Source organism: Mya arenaria, chromosome 2 (genome assembly GCF_026914265.1).
Source record: "Mya arenaria isolate MELC-2E11 chromosome 2, ASM2691426v1".
Lineage (NCBI taxonomy): Eukaryota > Metazoa > Mollusca > Bivalvia > Myida > Myidae > Mya > Mya arenaria.
This window is the reverse complement of record NC_069123.1, coordinates 49973672-49995769: the sequence shown is the minus strand read 5'-3', so window position 1 is coordinate 49995769 and position 22098 is coordinate 49973672. Positions and strand designations below refer to the sequence as shown.

The window sequence follows — 22098 nt, the reverse complement described above, 5'->3', positions numbered from 1 at the left end:
TAAAACGCTGTGTGTTTATTAAGACTGGTCACTGGTTATAATAGCAGTGGTTATTTCCATTTGCATGGGAACGCACTGCGCTTTGAAACCTCGCTCAAATTGATTGGACAGCATACGTGTCTGTTTTTTATTACTTAAATAGACGATCAATTCTAGGCCATGGTTCAGCCATTATAGGGAGAGGGAACATGTTTACCAAAATTGTCCCGCAGACAATTACTGCAAAATGACTACGATTCCTGTGGTGGGCGGATACATATTTTACATAATCTTAAACGACAACCCTGCTTATTTCAATCACTTATTAGCATGTTTAAACTAATGTTTACCCTCATTCGAAAAATTATATAATCACACTTTAACCTGATGATGTATTGTATTAAAATTCGTCTTGTTGTAACCTTGGATGAAAACAACAACACAAAGTCTGATGAAAGGTACAAATAGATTTAACAAGCTGTCTGATTGCACAGCACAAGCTAGTTAATAAGAACTGAACGCAATTGCAATCTTAGCTGTGTTGTTGAGAGGTTTTTATGCGGCTGTAATCCCCACGAGAGGATCAGACAGTAACGAAAAACATAACTCATTTTCCTGAGTGGGAAGCTTCCGCCACAGGGCAATTAATTTAATTGACATTACAGAAACTGCTAGAATGGTTATAAGACACAAGGGATGGTATTGCTGCTGCAGAATTAATTTTGCATTATTTCTCGGCAAAAACATCTTTATATTTCTTAAAATGACAAGCCTGTATTTTCCAAATGTTGCAAACTAATTAGCACAGTACATTTCACAATATAAGATAAAGATGTCAATGCTCTACAACAACTGACGTTACTAACAGCCTATGGTAGAGTTGAACCTCTACGCCAGCACATATTTTTGCTGTGAATACAAAAACCATCGCCATTATTCCAACAGTTATATGTTTAACTTTTGATTTAAAGTGTAAAACAACGTTTTTTTTAAAGTCAACATCGGAATTCTTTTGAAATGACATTTCACATAATTAGTTACCAAAGGAATGTTAATGACATCAAAGTCATACCAAAATAACGACACCATCAAAAGTTTTACAGATATATTTGGCGCTTTAGATATAAGACATGACATGAAAATTAACTACAATGAAATAAGGTTCCTAATTGCCACTCAGCAACTGGAGATATGGTAATTCCACTGACAAAAATTACGCAGCGAGTGTTATTTTAGAACGAAAATGTAAACGTCAATCTACTTATTTCAGACCTTATCATTTGAACAAGGCATCTCGTTTGGAGAATGGTGATCAGGCATGCCAGATCAGACAATAACTCTTATCTTAAGGTGTTTTTTTTAAAAAAAATAATAAAAATAATGGAGATACACTGAATTAGTAAAAAGACATAACGTATTTCAAAAGGGGGGTATCACGTTTATAAATATTTCTGTCGAAAATCTCAAAGTTGTGCGCCTTTGATATTTCTGAACGCATTTTGTCTTAAACCTATTTGTTCGACTGCTGTTTTATACACAGCTTTAGAATAGTTCTGTTAAGTAATCAATTCGACCATAAAGTTATAAAACCCTTCTACCTCTTTCAATAGTCGCTCCCATTGGTTGCTTTATGATTTACCCCCAACACATTCTTCTTGCGTTTTTACAGACGAGTTTGAAGGTCGTTGCGGTGACTCAACCTCACCAGGGGGGAACAGCCAAAGATTAACAATTAAAAAAAACAGATTTTCTGAAAAGGAGATCCTTCGGTAGCACGAGTCTCTGTTTAAAGGAGAATGGTAATTGACAACAATGGTAGATCCAACACTGCCATTTCCCAATAGCACCGGCTTAAGCCTTAACATTCAATGATACCAAATGGTTGTTGAACAGTGATGAATGGCATCTAAAATAATCAACAACCTTAAGACAGTGGAAACATATATAGAGCGTATGACCAGGTTTAATGCAAGATATCTTGGTTCTGTTTGCAGTTTGCAGCGAATCCAAGGGGGTGGGGGTGATGGGGTGATAAATTGTAAGCATTGAACGTCGCCTTTGCCATGTAATTTCACACATATAGTGTGGGTATTGTTATGATCAAACGCCGCTTTCAAAGCCGGTGTTATAAGCGTCAAAAGTAAATCCTTCTAGTACCATGAAGTACTTGATATAGCCTGTATGTTTAATTATGCACATATTGATAAATGTTAAGGCAATCGTGAGGCTGAGCGCCCGCAAAGCGGTTTTAGCCCACAGTGAATTCCTTTGTAATTTTATCTTTTCAAGGGAATCTATATAACAGCAAAGACCATCATTAAATGCTATTACTTTTAACACTATATTTTTCTACTTCTTTTATATCCTATATATAAAGGATACACAGGTATTGCATGGATTTGTATTTACTTTTAGTAATCGTTTACAAAAGATTAAATGAATTTGTTCTGTGGATTTGGTATACCCCAAAACCTCTGCTTCTTAAATTTAAGATGGCACCAATGTAGGCATTAAATAACTGCTACATAATTTTGAGTATGAAACAGAGCCTTCTTAGTAAAATTATTGTGCAATTATAAGGAGTTTGGCCTTTGGTTCGCGACAAGAATATATTTTTTTATTTAATATATATGTGAAAAACTACAGAAACAAGCTCAGTAGCAAAAAGTTTAAACATAAACCCCGTTAATGACACTTGATAAACGCAAAAGACATAGTACACAAAAAAAATCACAAACACGAAACATAGAGCAACAACACAAAACTCCTTAAAACAACACAGTACATATATACTATAGAAGCGAACTAGGTATTTTTATCAAGGAGTGTTAGGTACCGCCTTGGAACGGTCAGTAAAATTTAAATTTACTAGGGGTTTAAACCAGTAAACGTGCACAATCCTCATTTCGTTTAAGCCATGAAGAGGGAAAGAACGCCTCACTTGTATACAGGGTTACATTTGGTCATTTATAAAAAACAAGAAGTATCTTTAAAATGATTTGTTTGAATGTTCGAGTAATACTAGAAATTTTGTTTTTGATTTAATTGTTGGCGGGTACTTTCAGGACTTTGTCAGTTAAGCTATTTAAATGAATATCATAACCATGCACAGTATCCCAGAGTAGTGCAATGTTTGATCAAAAACGTGTCATTTTTCAGTACAGAAATGTCTTCAACCCCAACAAGGTTACGAAACGCCATGTGCTGTATTATTAGATTTATTGTAGGGCGTCAATATATATGAACAAAAGGAACTGAGTTCTTGAGAATATTCCTTAAGACATTTTTAATGTTCGACTAAAGAAAGTCAATCAGTTTGCTTGTGGCTTGAGACTGTGAAGGCTATTTTCAAGAAAAAATATCATTCATTTCTGTAAATTTTACAAAAGGATAGCACGATTTCAGACGGCTTCAGACAGTGAGTTGCGAAAATTTAAAGCATGGGCACAGTTTCTGACTGAAAAAGTAAATTTTCATTTATAGCATATAGCTCGGCCACTCTCAACCACGTGGGTTGACCTTAAGTTGTTGCCGTTTTATAGAATGTCTCTCAATGAATAGATTGTTGGTAAAAGGTTAAGGTTAGATAAAGTTTACGTTGCACTGATTTTTTATTCAACTGTATTTCAATTTGGAGTTTTCACAAATGCAATACAAACTACAAACGTAACACAAACACAGTAATCCAAGACTACTGCTCCCGTGTTTAATTGCACAAAACTACTCACAATAATCTTAATTTCATTGGCTTGACCCGCGTAGAAAATAAGCCTATTTATCCTGCTCATTATTAGCAGACATTCTCCATTATGGAGAATTACCAAGAAAGTTATTACCGACATTTGGCTTTCTTTTCTATATAAAAAGTTATCGATGTCTGTTTGTTACGCTTCAAAGAACTAACTGTATTGACTTTTGCATTGTCACTTGTTTGCTGTTTCGATAGACATAATTCAAACATTGTCATCACATATCCTTCTACTTTTCGAACGGACTTTGAAATATCATACGGTCATGCAGAACGCCTAGAATGGTTGTCTTTCCGTAAATTTCAACAAACAAAGGAGCACTGAAATAAATTCCGTGCACAGCTGTGGTCCAATTAAAGGCTTGGTTCCTGGTCATCAGACATCTTTGTTTATTGACCGATGTACTCGACACTGGCAGACCACTCCACACAATGCTGACAATATGAAATGTATCGCCATGGGCAACTCGATATTCAGAACAAATGATAGAGCAGGTAAAAGTCTGGACGTATGTTTATCAAGATAACTTAGAGGAAAAGATCGTTGACGATTAAGATTAAGTGTTCTATGACACACAATTGTTGAAGTTATTTATGCATTAATGACATGGTAATATCATGTTTAATTGATACTATTCAATAATTTGTCTTAGACAACATATCACTGAGAAAATAATATTCATATTCATCATTCTCCTTAAGACGTGTGGGATAAGTGGAAGGTTGGATATCTATAGTTTACAACTTAATTAGACTTCTGTTTTACTGATCGTTTCAAGGCGGTGACCGCAGCATTTTTTGATCAACTATTTTAATGCACGGGCAGTCTGTCTGTGGTGTTAGAACGTTGTGTGTTTCCAGTTTAGTGCCAGTTATGCATCAAGCTTGTGCCATTGAGCTGGTTATTTGTTCAAAATGACTGACGAATAGGCAGACAACTAAAATAAGTAAGCTTAACTTCTTAGGTAACCTGTTTGTAATTAAAAGAAAGAATGGCAACGCATCGCAACGGTCTTTAAAGATTGCGGTTAATACCTGCTTGTTGTTTCTAGACAATGCAGAAAGATTAATATCTGATTTAGGCTCGTGTCAAATTATAACGGCAATCCTATAATTAGCTTATTGTAAAAACAGGCGCATATGCAGTATAAAATTGGTATTGAAAATTGGGTATTACAAGTTTAACATGACATATTTGAGATACGCAATTGATATCTTAACAACTTTCTCATTATACTAGAGGTATTAACCACACTCTTGAAAGACAGTTGCGTTGTATGTTGCCGATTAAACGCCGAGAAAAGTTTGAAGAATTTCAGGTGCACTATTTCCACCTTTTTGGCTGCCGAAAACCCCCACACTTCACAGCTCTTGCACAATATGGACAGTATAGAGTGGATTTAGTGTATCATGATGTAAAATGGCACTGCAATATCCTTTGTATATATTAATTGTAATGATTGTTATGCTTAAGAAGCTAGGGTTTCTATTTCGTTTTTGATAGGTCAATTCGAATTAAACACAAAAACGTGATAATTGAAATATTCCACAGTGGACCATCATTGCAAGTCCAATTTAAAAATGTCAAAACCGGCCTTGTGTTCTGGAAAACGACTCTTTTTATTTTCACAACATATACATGTAGTTCCCATCCATCACAGTACTGTGATACCACGTCGAGATGGTCTTTGAGCCCTTTCCCTGTCTCACTTCACAACAGGCAGTCGTAGGCGTACACCATTAGGAAATATTTTCAGCAGCGCATCAACACCTCTGTTACCTTCAAAGCTCACTGAACCCAGTCCGAGGTGTTTCAGCAGTGAATTATCACCACTGTTAAAGTCTATGTCAACTGTACACAGTCCGAGTGTGTTTAGGCATTCCTTCAACGCCTCGCTACATTATGTCCACTGTACACTGTCCTGGGTGTTTCGGCAGTGCACCAACACCTTTGTTACAATCTATGTCTACTGTACACAGTCCTGGGTGATACAGCAGTGCATTAACACCACTTTTACAGTCTATGTCCGCTGAACACAGTCCGGGTGTGTTAAAGCAGTGCATTAACACCTCTGCTACAGTCTATGTCCACTGAACACAGTCCGGTAGTGTTAAAGCAGTGCATCAACACCACTTTTACAGTCTTTGTCCGCTGAATACAATCCGGGTGTGTTCAAGCATTGCATCAACACATCTGTTATTGTCTTTGCCCACTGTACACAGTCCGGGTATGTTTAAGCATTCCATCAACACATCTCTGTTACAGTCTTTGTCCACTGTACACAGTCCGGGTTTGTTTAAGCATTCCATCAACACATCTGCTACAGTCTTTGTCCACTGTACACAGTCCGGGTTTGTTTAAGCATTCCATCAACACATCTTTTACAATCTTTGTCCACTGTACACAGTCCGGGTATGTTTAAGCATTCCATCAACACATCTGTTACAGTCTTTGCCCACTGTACACAGTCCGGGTATGTTTAAGCATTCCATCAACACATCTGTTACAGTCGTTGTCCATTGTACACAGTCCGGGTTTGTTTAAGCATTCCATCAACACCTCTGCTACAGTCTTTGTCCGCTGAACACAATCCGGGTGTGTTTTAGCATTCCATCAACACCTCTGCTACAGTCTTTGTCCGCTGAACACAGTCCGGGTTTGTTTAAGCATTCCATCAACACCTCTGCTACAGTCTTTGCCCACTGTACACAGTCCGGGTATCTTTAAGCATTCCATCAACACATCTGTTACAGTCTTTGCCCACTGTACACAGTCCAGGTGTGTTTAAGCATTCCACCAACGCATCTGTTACACTCTTTGCCCACTGTACACAGTCCGGGTGTGTTTAAGCATTCCACCAACGCATCTGTTACACTCTTTGCCCACTGTACACAGTCCGGGTGTGTTTTAGCATTCCATCAACGCATCTGTTACACCCTTTGCCCACTGTACACAGTCCGGTTGTGTTTAAGCATTCTATCAACACATCTGTTCTGTCAATGTTTTACCTACTGGGCTTGTCCCTGTGGACTTCATTGAATTATCGGGAAAAGATATCAATTGCATTGTTATATGGAAAATAAAAAGGAAGTCTGAGGAAATTACACACACTCTCACAACGATGTCTGATTGCACAGTAGAGGTTAATAAAAAGTAAACGAAAAATAAATCTAAGCTTTGTTTTCGACGGGTTAACGCGGCTGGAAGCGCCGCAAGGGAATCAGAAGAGCAATGTAAAAGATAATTCAATTTCTTGAGTAAGAAGCTTCCGCAACAGGGCAAATTTTGTAATTGACTTTACAAGGTCTGCTGGACACATAGGAATATTACTTGGCCAAAAATGCACAAAGTTGCATAAAACCGACTAACGTGTATGCTACCAGTGGTACATACTAATAAGAAATCGGGAAAACGCCATGCGCTTCTAAAGGTAACGCGATACTGGTTGACGTTCGATTGTTCAATTGATCAGTGAAAGGATTATATTTTGTCAATAGATATGAGCACATGGATGCCAAAAGAACTAGAATATAATGTTCGTATGAGGAATCGCATTCCGTATCACTTGATGGTCAGTTCCGCATTTCTGACCATTGGTCTCGGCCCACAACGAAATTCTCTTCTTTCTTTTATGTGAAATTACTCCAGTTCACCACTTAATTATGATTTTGCAGAAAAGATTTCAGCTTTGACACTATTTTCTCACAAATTATAAACACTTTGTTTGTTGTTTTAACACCAGAAAGCCATATCAAGATAGTTTCTTTTTTCTGCTATAATTATTTCTTTACAGAATAATGTCTATGTGACACAGTCATGGTCGCATCTCTGGGGTCATCTCTTAATCCATCCACCAAGAACGAGGTCCTACAAAATATCATTGAAAACCACATATATGTCTTCAAATATGATATAAATCATGTGTAATCTTGAACATACTTACAAAAATGCAATTTAAACATCATCAAATGCTACCTAAGTGGGAAAAAAACATTGTTTTTAAGAACTACTTGAAGAAATACAACGACTCGGAAGTATTTCGTTGTGGGCATTCAAGCACCTAACTGGGCCTTATATGATTGATAACTTAGTGAATATTGGTAAGGTAGGGAGTGATGCAAGACTAAATAAGTGGATGACTTAACGGAACTTAAGTTAAGAAAGTTGCCAGGTCAGACCGGTCCAGTACACTGTGGTAAGACAGTGACCAATATCTGTACACACCCAAATATGTTTTACTGCACTTCTACGAGGGCTAATTATAGTTAGATGAGACCACCTTGGTGCGTGAATTACAATACGATATATCTGAGTTGAAAGAACAGTTTATTTTGTCAATTCTATATGCATGAAATATTTATTGAGTATATTGAGATAGTGATAATCTCAAGGAGCTTCATAATTTAATTATGTAAGTAAATGTAGTTTATTTGTTGGAATTGGCATATCTTTCAAATGAGCATTATGTAAGATATTTATGAATACGGTATCCACAAACACACACGCACACCGCGCACGCACATACACACACAGTGTCCAGCATGTTCCATTAAAATTGGTTATTCAACTTGTTTGAAGAACAAAAAATACTCAGTAGACAATGTCTAATCTGACACTATGTATGCAAACATTTACAAAATTGAAGGTATGAAAGCAAATATGTTTCTGTTTAAAGTACAGTAAGATATGTATAAACTTTCCGTCATTTTTTTAAAAGAACAAATAGAAGCAAGACTATAAGTATCTATCATGTGTTTCCGGTACGGATTGAAAAATCTGACCCGAGGGCACGCGCGTAAGCCGGTAACGAGGCTTGCCGAGTTACCGGCCACGCAGCGTGCCCGAGGGTCGGATTTTTCAATCCGGACCGAAAAAACAGGATTGATATTTTTTCATGCATATCTGACATTATCAATTTGTGGAAAAAATGACGTTGAAAACGAACTATTGTACAATTACACCAAAAAGCGCGTGCGACGTTGTTTACCGACGTCATTGAGCGCAGTAATTTTGAATAACTAGAAATAGCGTTTTTTAACGATTATTTATGTTCAATTTTTATTAAAAGTCTTGCAAACATATATATTTGATTGCGTTTTATTGAAATGGCATAATATATTTTACATAAACCATACAATAAATGAAATAAGAAGTGGCGCGTTGTTGCGCGTGACTCATCTTACATGGGGTATGTAAGATGGTTTTTCCAGCACTGCTCTGATATGACCGAAAACACACGTATTCAAGAATAAAGTATCGTCTTTGTATAGGACTGACTTGTTATCGAGTGTTGTATTTGTGTGGGACTTTTCATCAATTTGGATGGCTTCGTTAGACATGCACACATCTACATGCAGATATAACGCATTGACTTGTCAAAATTTAATCATTTTGCCACAAGATAGCCGTCATAATTCCGAGGGTTGTCTCGGATTACTTGTCCATAGGTTTTCTCGGAAAAACTGTCCGAAGGTTTCTCGCACCACTTGTTCACAGGTCTTTTCGGATGATTTGTCCAAGGGTTGTCTCGCATCACTCGTCGACAGGTTTTCTCGGATGACTTTTCCACAGGGTGTCTCGGATCACTGGTCAAAAGGTTGTCTCAGATCACTTGTCCACAGGTTTTTTTCGGATGACTTGTCCGAGGTTGTATCGGAAGACTTGTCCACAGGTTTTCTCGAATGACTTTTCCACAGGGTGTCTCGGATCACTTGTCCAACGTTGTCTCGGATGACTGGTCTTAAGGTTGTCTCGAATGACTGGTCCAAAGGTTGTCTCGAATCACTTGTCCACATGTTATCTTGAATGACTGGTCCACAGGTTGTCTTGGATGACAGGTCTTAAGGTTGTCTCAAATGACTTGTCCACAGGTTTTCTCGAATGACTGGTCTTCAGGTTGTCTCGGATCACTGGTCAAAAGGTTGTCTCGGATCACTTGTCCACAGGTTTTCTCGGATGACCTGTCCGAGGTGGTCTCGGATGACTGGTCATCAGGTTGTCTCGAATGACTGGTCCAAAGGTTGCCTCGAATGACTGGTCCAAAAGTTGTTTCGGATCACTTGTCCACATGTTTTCTCGGATGACTTGTCCACAGGTTCTCTCGAATGACTTGTCCACAGGTTCTTTCGGATGACTTGTCCACATCTTGTCTAGGATGGCTTGTCCACAGGTTCTCTCGAATGACTTGTCCACAGGTTCTTTCGGATGACTTGTCCACATCTTGTTTAGGATGACTTGTCCACGGGTCGTATTTTGGCTAGTTCACACTTTTATATGATTTGATTGAGTGGGATAAATATTGGCAAGTCAATGAACAATTCGGTTAAATTTGATCAAACTAAAATGTTATCTGGTTTCATAAAATTGGGTACGGTTCCCAATGGTGTTCATCAAACTTTCAGTGCAGTAAAGATTTAAAAGGTAAAAATAATTACGTTTATAACGATGTTTACAAAGTTCTGAACATTTGGCCCATTGTGTGACGGTATTTGCAGCAATATATTGATACAATAATATTGCCTTCACCCCATGTACGGAGAACAAAGTGTGAGAATCGCCAGGTAAGCTCACGAGCCCATTCAGTTATAATTACGCGTTCGAACTCGATCTTCTCAGAGAAATGCATCGGCCAGTGATCGTCAAACATACAGCCGTCTTCGATTTCTTCAATTAAAGACATATGTTCTTGGAATGAGCTAATATAAAGACACAATTAAAGGCATTAAGCCTATCATATGCAGACGGCAGACACACACTAGAAAGAATCCTGCATTGGCCCTGAGAGTTGATTTCACCGTTGACGCTGCTATCGGTCGCCAATACAGCTCAGCAACCTCGATATTTAGTTAGCTCTTATTTCTCCATGTTCACGGCCGCAGTTATTGACTGAAGCCGTGCGTGATACTCTGGATACAGCAACAATCACAACAGTGTTCCGTTGGTTTACAAAGTAGAATAAGTGCAAATTGGTTTCTGATAGAAGCATTCTTTGGATAAAGTGAAAACAAAACTCCCGCAAAGTATGTCACTTGACGTTGTCGGAGTATTTAGTTTCATATTGTATGTCTTGTGTAGTATAATTATACTTATCTGTGGCATTAAACACAGTTGTTGTTTTTAAAATTTGTTAAATAAAAATGATAAACAAACAACAACAACGTTTATGTATTATTTAATAGAAAATTGTAAGGAAAATTGATGAGATATGTACAATACGTTGAATTTATATGTACCTCATATCATACAAGTTATTGATGACTTATGGTGTATTTTGAAAAACTAAATGGCATCTTAATTTTTCATTTTCATCGTTATGTAAAGTTTGCGTCTAGACTATAAGCACTTAAGTAATCGTATCATTCCATGGTAACAGGAACTGAAGCGGCTTTTTTATAGGTACACTTTCACAATTAACTTTTACTTAGTAATATCGCTGTTGATGGGAATTCAGTCGACTTCGGTTCAGGCAATGTGAAAACCAGAAATTTGCGTAAAGTGTGTCATTGTTCATTGTAATAGTCAACATTAATTGAAAGCTGCACTCTTACCGATTGACTGTTCTAACAACTGTTTTTGTTCTTTTTTGTCTTGGAATGAGCCATTTTTTGCGTAAATATCTGTACACCAGTAAAACAAGACTACTGACAAAAGATCAGACTAAATTGAAAGCATTGATATGTTATGTTGTGTAATTTAAAATTAATGGGATGATCATTTAGCGCTCGGACGTCATAGCATTTTTTCCGTATTATAAATCATCTACAAGAGCGCGCAACTTGGTGTGCATTTCATAGAACGCCACCGGACGAGACAAAGCTGTTCTTAGAAAAAAAGTCCATAAAAAAATAAGGAAGCTGCGAGTGTTTAGTTTTCGTAATTAATCATGAATATTAATAATAAGGGCTTGCCTTTTTGCATTTTGTTTTTTAGTAACATTTTAAGTGTATGTCTCCATTTTGAGGCTAACATGGAACGTTTTCATCACAGAAAAAAACAATTTTTAATAGCAATATGTTGAAATATGTTGAATTTATGCGTATTAAGGTATGCATATATTAAATTGATTTGATTGGCAGTCAAAATGTGTAATGAACAAACAAATTATTTTCAACTACTTAATGTTGAAGTCTAATCTTACAACAGTTCATATAAATATTCATTTTATCAGAAATAATAGCTACGCATTTACATTTAAGAGATTTAATATTGTTTCAAACTTCATTTAATTTGTGGAAAAAGTCAGTTTTCATCAGACTAGTGTACTAGACTATGTCAAAATGTATTTAGCTGTTATAAAATGTGTAGGGGTTCTTAGATTTTGTCAACCCAGTATGCTAAAACATGCACACAAAGTAGGGTTTATAGAGCGTCAAAATCCAGAAATTATGCGATGAATTTCGATGTTTTTCGTAATGGTATATCGGATGGAACTCTAGGTGGAGAGGCTGGTATATGTTTTAAACATGGCAATGTAATTAACATTTTGAAGTTGAATGCTGCATTCACAGCGTTGTAAACATCGCATATTATCATGTATAGCAAATACTTAATAGGACTTGACATGATTTAAGTCGCTTAAAATGGCCGTCTCCTGGAAGAGCTATTAACACTTCTATAACATTGTACATACAGTTTGCGATAAGACTGACACGACTGACATTATATAGATATATACATATAATCAGGTTGTATATGGGTTAATCTATAATAACACGAATGTCTTCACACCAAGTACATGATTTTATTGTATTCCAATCCTTTGTTGAGAATTAAACGTGGAGTAATATATCAATAAGTATGAAACTGATACTATAATGCAGTAATTCTAGCTTCAATAATGTTAATGCATGTAAAACCAATTGACATATATAAAGGTAATCTATAACGTGTTCGCTGCAATTCTTTAGCTAGCACTAAAGTGTTTTAGAAATACCATACCACAAACGGTTGATGTTTGTAAACAAATTTCAGCCATGCAAATACCAAAGAAAGACAAGTCTGCCAAATCCAACATTATATTACTATATTCAATGACAGCGCTTTTCAAAGGCAAATGCGGTATTCACAGCCTTATTTACGTTGCATGTGACCAATCAAAGCACTCACAGTACTGAATGTGGCAATGCTTTGATTGGATGAAATTATTATTAAGACAATGATACGGGTAAACTAGCCAACCGGGTTGGTATTCATACTTAAAACCCATCCGATCCCAGCAGGCACACCACCGTTGGCTAACCATTCTTTAAAGTTGAATCGTCTGTCAATGATGATTGGTCTCAAAGTGTTGTAGACGTTGAGTTTAAAAAAACTGTGAAGTGTGAAGTTGACATGAGCTTTAGTCCTAGCCTTACTTAAGAGGATGGGTATATAAGTAACTTAGACATTCTGGACAAGTAGGAATTCTTGCAAATAAGACTAAGTCGATAAGAAAAACACTGAGAAAGTCATTGATTTCTAAAGGACGTCATTTGTTACTATGAATGAAGATTTATGGTTTGAAAGTTAGTCATTTGTTGATAGTGAAGTAAGGGGCTGCTAAGAATGTCATTCACTAAAACTATCATTGGCTACTTAGAAATTAAGTAATGTTCGGTACTTATGTGGTGACTAAGGCAGTTATTGGTTTTTAAGGAACTCATTTCTTGCTATAAATGTAGGTAGTTGCTAAAGTTATCATTTCAAATAAAAAGTGATTGGTTGATATGACTGTATGTAGATGCTAAGGAAGTAAGTAGTTGATTAGGAAGTCATTGGTTGTTAAGAAAGTAAGTGGTCGCTAAGAAAGATAATGTTAGCCAAAGAAGTAAGTGGTTTCTAATGAATTCACTGATTGCTAAGGAGGTAATTAGCTGCAATGGACTAAAGTGGTTGCTGAGGAAAGAATTGGTTGTTTAGGATATCATTCTTGCTTAGCAGGTAGGTGTTTGATCAGGAAGTGAATGGTTGTTAAGAAAGTGACTGGTTGCTAAGGAGATCGCAAGTTGCTGAAGTGATTGCTGAGGAAGTCATTGAATGCTTAAGAGGTCGATAGTTGCTGAAAACGAATATGGTTGCACAGAAAGTCATTGGTTGCTCAGAAAGTTCTTGCTTGCTTAGGATGTAGGTAGTTACTAAGCACTACATGAGGCGACATACCAAATATCAGGGGCCTTGGCCTTTCGGATTTACACATGATTTTCAAACATTTTAGTATATAAGTGTTTAGAAAACCTGGGCATGTATTTATTAAACAGCTCAAGACATTTTCTAACTTAACTCATTTTCCTTAGTTAAGTATGTCACTGGTCATATAATATATTAACTTGACTAAATACTATTTTAGAAAATTTATTTTCATTTGCAAACCTTCATGTAAAAAACATCGATTTTTTTTAATTATTTTTACATTAAGGACATCGACATAAGTTAAGAAATGACTTAAGATATTTATATTGCATTGTAGCCAAGGGGCAACTTTTATTCCAGAAGGATTATTTGAATTTTAGTTAAGAGCCACTACATGAGGATTACGTGCGAAATAGCAATTGGGCATGTGAATTTAGAGAAGATTTTTAAAATATTACTTTATAAGTTTATAGAAAAACTTGGACCACAAGGGACCCCAGAAAGTGAAGTGAAGTTTTTTCGGTTTCGCCCACAAAACAAGACCACACACTCTCGGGCAAAATCGTGCCAATAAGAGTGACTTAGTATTTATTTTAAAACTATTTAGAAAAAAGTTATATTTCATGCTTTTCGATGAAGTTTTATCAATGAAATACAACATTAAAATTAAGGTTCTTTTATGTCAAATGCTTGTTTAGTTTTTCTTTAATGCATAATAGCCGCTCCCTAACTTTGACATGTGATGGAAAAAAGTACCCTATCTGACCGCAAATTGTAGACAAATAACTCTGAAGTCACAGTAGACTGGTACCCTGATTCTCTTGATCACATATTTCGAAAAAGTATTCCTCCGCAAGCAACTAGATCTGAACATTTTGAAAATTTCAGTAAAGAGCATGTACATGTCATCTTCACAACAAAATGTATTGAATTTGACGAATTGTTTCAATTAGAACATTAGTACACACATAACTATTGAACAATGCATATTTCGATAACGTATAATTTAAAAACTACTTTTCGTGAGGAATCACAAATCACTTTTCCTTAAGCAATTATTTGGCTTTTCATAAAGGCATTGAATGATATCTTCATTTTTGTTTGTGCAAACCTTGTACATTCATATTGGGGAATAATAAGCAACATTCAACATTTATTGATGGCAAAAACTGGTGTTGATATTTAAATGTACAACCTTAATTTATGAACACACCTTTTGGTCGGCTTTAAACATGAGCTGAGATGAGTATTGACGCATCTTCGGCCTGCTTTAAATCCCATGTAGTCTTTTCAAAAAGCGACAAAGCCACAACAGCACTGATATCCGGTCAGCATGTGTCTCCGAGTTTGCTGCTGCTATAAAGTAGGTCATTGTTGTTTTGTAAAAAAATGTGTTTGCGTCAATGCCGCACATTTCAAATATGATGAATACATAAAGTCAGCACGCTCTTTGATGTTTTCGCAAGGAAGTGGAAATAAATCAATGCAGCTTAAGTGTTCGTAGCCATTTATAACTGCCATTACAGCATTATATTGCATAACTATTAGCACTTCAGCGGGCTGAGGCGATATCAACGAACAATTAATTAGTGCGCACTTAGTTATCTATTATACAAAGCATGCGTCCTCGTTACATGATTGGACGTTGTTGTAACATAAAACAACAAAAGTTATAACTATATCTAAAATCCACAACGGCTACGACTGTAATGGTATAGTTTCAATCCCGTAATGACGGAACTATTTATGACGGCGCAATTATTTTTGAATTTTAGGCTTTCCAACAGCATTCAAAATCATTTATTTTATACTCGTTTTTAAAGCAATGAACACAAATACAATACATTTTTTTACAGAAGCTGACCTAGTAACTGATACAAAATTTTGTGTAGAAATCAAGCAATAATTCCTTTACATTTTTTCATTATCAAGACATGGTGAAGTACACACAACTATCAAGCAAAATAAGATTTTGTGGGAATTGTCTGTTCTGATAGGTTTTTGACAGAAACAAAAATGGAATGTCTAGTATATAGGTTGGAATGTCTAGTATGTAAGATGGAATGCCTTATATGTAACTAGGAATGTCTAATACGTAAGTTGGAATGCCTGATATGTGAGTTGGAATGTCTAATATGTAATATTCTTTTCAATAATAATTCAGTTCTATATTTATGTAACCTTAAAGTTACCGTTTATTATATTGGAGGAATTGTCACCCGAAAACACAAAACTCTTGCAAACATATCTTGTAGAACTTGTATATTAATGCAAAATCTTTCCTAATGATTGTTTCCATGAACATCGAAGTTGACTAGCGCTACATTTGCAGTCATAATTACAGTTCAAACCTCATAACACCAGCTAATGTAATGAAATTGGAACCATTCCACAGCTGCCGTAATATGATGGCCATTTATTCGCAGCATTTCAAATGAAATGTCAATGATGCTAATATTTAACTGCGCACTAGATTAGTTTACAGGAAATACGTGACTCTTTCTTTCTATGCTGTATGATTTTAGCAAAGCCTGTATACAAATCAAGTGTATATTGATTCTTTTTCAGCAAATAGCAATTCTTGAACAGCACTTATTTTCTGAAAAGCCTTCGACTTATATCGATCGTCAAATCATTAAGTATACGATTTTACTCTGCTTTTTCAAAAACCTTTACCATTCTGTTGTACAGAGCCTGTGATTTTTGTCAGGAGAAATTAATAAGATTCTGAATGCCAGACCTTTGTATGCAGTTGATGTGTTTTTTTTTATAATTTCAAGATACAAGATACCTAAATCTTTAATTAAAGTCGGGAGTATTATAACGAGAAACATGAGCTATTTTCCGAAATGGTTAACAAAACATACATACCATAACAAAGCAATGAACTAGTGACCTGGAAATAAAAGCATATAGTTTTTAATAGGTTACATATTGGAAAAAAGTATTTTAAAGAAAACATTTCTAATGATATCAATACAGTCAATTTCCAAAAGTAAGATGGATTAGAGCACTGTATACAATGATAACACCAACTAGTTTTCCCGGCTGTACGGCCAGTCCGCAATCGCACGGTTCCGCTAGTTGACATATCAATTTAAATAATAGTTTAGTTTTTAAACAGCAAAAAAAGTTTTAAAAAGCATTAAGTACATGGGAATAACAGCATGGTATTTTAATGTGTAGTTGGTAAACACAATGCTTTATAAAGTTAAAAAAAAACAAAAAAAAAACAAACTTTTGAAGCTTGCTAAGAGGATACTTAATTTATCATGTAATTGTCTACTAGAATTTGCTGATGTTATCAGAAACGGTAGTGTACAAAGGCATGGTTACTCCCATGATTGGATCATTCCCTACCAACAGTGAACCATCCAAATCCCTGTCCGGCCACCGTCCTGACAATATCAGCACCTACCACTGTGTAATAATATTAATTGAATATTTCAGACAGTAAGACCTTAATAAAACTTGTCGACAAAAAACACACATGTATAAGAGAGGTCGTCAACAAATGTGATAATCAATGACATTCTCAGATCATTATTCACTCGAACCCTCAGTTTAACGAACATTTAAAATGTTATTTAAAACATTGGTTATGCATTGTCGATACGGGATTTTTACTTCGCGAATTCATCCGCCGATAAAGGCAATTAACGTTAACAGAATACACCTTCTTCAAGTTTCTATAATTATTATACCAAACATAGGCAGCACTCTATACACTTTAAGTAAATGAATGGATCTTAGCTTTAACTGTCTCTTGAGGATTGGCTCTCATTCCTGCGAACTTTTGCGGACAATATCCATAGCGTGTGACTTGCCATGGCAATTTAATGTTTTGAATTTTGAGCAAGGATAATATGTTCATTAACGCAATATAACCAGACATAACATGTATTTTTTTTATTTAAACTAATTTATATTAACAATGACAAAGGCGAAGCGTGTTGTCCTTTCATAGTAGGCATCTTTTATTTTAAGTATAAAATTATTCATGATGCGTTATATATCTTTTTCGAGTAGCATAAATCTGATTGTGATTGAAAACACAAGGACAAAAATCCAAAAAAATACAAAAAAAACAAGGAGTACAGCAGTATGATTCTCAAGAAAAACCGCACAGTTTACATCAATATCAACAGCAGTTTAATACCCAATATGCCTTGCAAAGTTTGCACACATATAAACAGAAGTATGATACTCGATACACCTCGCACAGTTGACACCAATATCAAAAGCAGTATGATATTGAAGATACCCCGCGCAAATTACACCAAAATGAACAGCAGTATGAAACTCAATACAGTTAACATCAATATCAACATAAGTATAAATCTCAAGACACGTCGCGTTGTTTACACCAAATATCAACATAAGTATGATTCTCAAGACACGTCGCATTGTTTACACCAATATCAACATAAGTATGATTCTCAAGACACGTCGCATTGTTTACAGCAATATCAACATAAATATGATTCTCAAGACACGTCGCATTGTTTACACCAATATCAACATATTTAGTATGATTCTCAAGACACGTCGCATTGTTTACACCAATATCAACATAAATATGATTCTCAAGACAGGTCGCATTGTTTACACCAATATCAACATAAGTATGATTCTCAAGACACGTCGCATTGTTTACACCGATATCAACATAAGTATGATTCTCAAGACACGTCGCATTGTTTACACCAATATCAACATAAGTATGATTCTCAAGACACGTCGCATTGTTTACACCAATATCAACATAAGTATGATTCTCAAGACACGTCGCATTGTTTACACCAATATCAACATAAGTATGATTCTCAAGACACGTCGCATTGTTTACACCAATATCAACATAAATATGATTCTCAAGACACGTCGCATTGTTTACACCAATATCAACATATTTAGTATGATTCTCAAGACACGTCGCATTGTTTACACCAATATCAACATAAATATGATTCTCAAGACAGGTCGCATTGTTTACACCAATATCAACATAAGTATGATTCTCAAGACACGTCGCATTGTTTACACCGATATCAACATAAGTATGATTCTCAAGACACGTCGCATTGTTTACACCAATATCAACATAAGTATGATTCTCAAGACACGTCGCATTGTTTACACCAATATCAACATAAATATGATTCTCAAGACACGTCGCATTGTTTACACCAAATATCAACATAAATATGATTCTCAAGACACGTCGCATTGTTTACACCAATATCAACATAAATATGATTCTCAAGACAGGTCGCGTTGTTTACACCAAATATCAACATAAGTATGATTCTCAAGACACGTCGCATTGTTTACACCAATATCAACATAAATATGATTCTCAAGACACGTCGCATTGTTTACACCAAATATCAACATAAGTATGATTCTCAAGACACGTCGCATTGTTTACACCAATATCAACATAAGTATGATTCTCAAGACACGTCGCATTGTTTACACCAATATCAACATAAATATGATTCTCAAGACACGTCGCATTGTTTACACCAATATCAACATAAGTATGATTCTCAAGACACGTCGCATTGTTTACACCGATATCAACATAAGTATGATTCTCAAGTTACGTCGCATTGTTTACACCGATATCAACATAAGTATGATTCTCAAGATACGTCGCATTGTTTACACCAATATCAACATATTAAGTATGATTCTCAAGACACGTCGCATTGTTTACACCAATATCAACATAAGTATGATTCTCAAGACACGTCGCATTGTTTACACCAATACAAACATAAGTATGATAATAAATTCAACTCCCAAAGTACACAACAATATAAACAAAGTGTCATACTCAAGACACCTCGCATTGTTTACACCAATATGAACAGCAGTATGATACCCAATACACCTCGCATTGTTTACACCAATATGAACAGCAGTATGACACCCAAGACACTCGCATTTTTACACCAATGTCAGCAGCAGTATGATACTCAAGATTGTTCGCACCAATATGAACATAATGTCAGAGGAACGTTAATCAAGGCACCCCGCACATTTCACAACATCTATGTACAGCAGACTTCAAACCAATACCAACAGCAGTACGATACTTAAGACACCACGCTCAGTTAACACTATTATAAAGAACAACAGTTTACCAACAGGTGCTTTAAGCGGTTGGTGGATTTGATCTTATAGGATCTGTCACGAGTCGCCATGTTATACACAATTTTAGTTCAGGAAACATATTATTAAGTGTTACGTCATATCAGGTAACATGACGCCATAATTTGTTATATGTTCTTGATGTCATGTTCACTTTCAATTAAATTAAGACCGTCTTTAAAAGTATTTTTTTCTGGAAATAGTACGCTTTCATCTTAAGATCGGAAAATGTACGACTGTTTTCAAATTAAACTTCATTATAAATACGAAAATCGTACAAAATGAAAAATAAACGTATGACTTGCTGAATAAATATCTTGCAGATGAGAAAAGAGAATTTGTTCACAAACAGTTAATCAAATTGTGTTTATAGTATACGACATTTCTAAAATAAAATCAGAGATGCTTTCAGACACAGATTAAATTGAAATAGGAAAAACATGTCGGAACACGAAGCCCGGGGAAAACCCTTGACGGAGAGTAATGAGAGGAATTATTCAATTTCCGTAGAAGGAAATGGGAACCCTGGGCGGAGTTGTTACACGTCAGTCATATTAAAGCAATATTTTGAGAAAATCTATTAAACCATCCTGTTATCTCCGCCATCGAGGTTTGAAACATCACTCTGCCAACAACGATGTGTATCAAACGTCAGTGATGATTTATTCAGAATGTTTTCGAATGAAAAATGGATTCATTGTATTGAACTAAATGTATGAGAAAAATACCCATTTCTTGATCGTTTACTATAAAGTACTTTTTTGCTTACATGACCACAACAGTTAACCACAATAACCAGCATAACCGAATTAAAAATAATGTGGGAGCCAGGAGCTTTCGCCCAAATTGTATGATACCACTAATTTAAGTAATTGCCCATGGGTCTTTCTCTGAATATTTTCTTAAGGCGCGTATGTCAAAGCTAATGGCAACACAAGATGCCAATGACCATAAACGTCAGACAGATGCTGGCATGGTGGGTTTATCATTTAATCAACGTCATTGAAGAAGGCAAAAGCTGATATACGATCTGGTTATTGGTTGGTTGTCCTTCAGTTCGTCTTTTTTTAGCCTCTAGCAACTCAAATCATGTCACCTATTTTAGAAGATGATTGTTTTTGGACAGTAATAAAATTATTGATTAAGATGTCATAAGGTTCTCCCTTAATGTTTTTCATATCAAAGTGTTTCATCAATGTTGACCTTTCTTCCAGGATCCTCCATCGAGGCCCTGATATTCGTATAGCTTGGCGTATTCGCGGCAGTCAAAATGGGGACGGGGGTCAGCTCCTACACTCCCCCACCTACGCCTCTAAGGACCTCTTTCCGGCAGGGACGCGCCACAGGTACAGGGCGGATTTCTTTTATAAACCTTTCTGTACCATACTCTGGTACGTTGGTATCGTTTACACATTCTGTTTCTGTATTAATAACAACGTATATTCACACCTGTATGGACATAATCTCTCGTGTTCATATTAATGAAAAGTTCCGATGATCATTTATGTATCCCTATTATTTTTACATCAGCGTTTTCAGCATTAGAAGTGAGACTTCAAATCAGATAATGTAGGATCGAAATGTGAGACTCTCAATAAGATGAAAAAGGTACGAAAAGGGAGACGTTCAATCCGACCACAAAGGTTCGAAATATGAGACATTCAATCAGATGGCATAATTTCGAAATGTGAGACCTTCAATCAGATGACATAATTTCGAAATGTGAGACATTCAATCAGATGGCATAATTTCGAAATGTGAGACCTTCAATCAGATGACATAATTTCGAAATGTGAGACCATCAATCAGATGACATAATTTCGAAATATGAGACCTTCAATCAGATGAAATAATTTCGAAATGTGAGACCATTTATCAAATGACATAATTTCGAAATGTGATACCTTCAATCAGATGACATAATTTCGAAATGTGAGACCATCAATCCGATGACATAATTTCGAAAGGTGAGACCTTCAATCAGATGACACAATTTCGAAATATGAGACCTTCAATCAGATGATTATTTTAGCAATGTGAGACGTTCAATCAGATGACACAATTTCGAAATGTGAGCCCTTCAATCAGATGATTAGTTTCGCAA

At 35.8% G+C, this 22098-nt stretch overlaps 1 protein-coding gene across 1 annotated transcript in view; it reads left to right on the top strand.

Annotated features, from left to right (window-relative positions):
* Nucleotides 1-10625: 10625 nt before the first annotated feature.
* The window catches only part of LOC128222656 (paladin-like), a 48089-nt gene continuing 36616 nt past the window's right edge, over nucleotides 10626-22098 (top strand). The window contains exons 1-2 of the mRNA XM_052931762.1: nucleotides 10626-10747; nucleotides 21209-21340. Coding sequence (XP_052787722.1) covers nucleotides 21265-21340 — 76 coding nt within the window. The 5' untranslated portion in view covers nucleotides 10626-10747; nucleotides 21209-21264. The remainder of the gene's footprint in view (nucleotides 10748-21208; nucleotides 21341-22098) is intronic.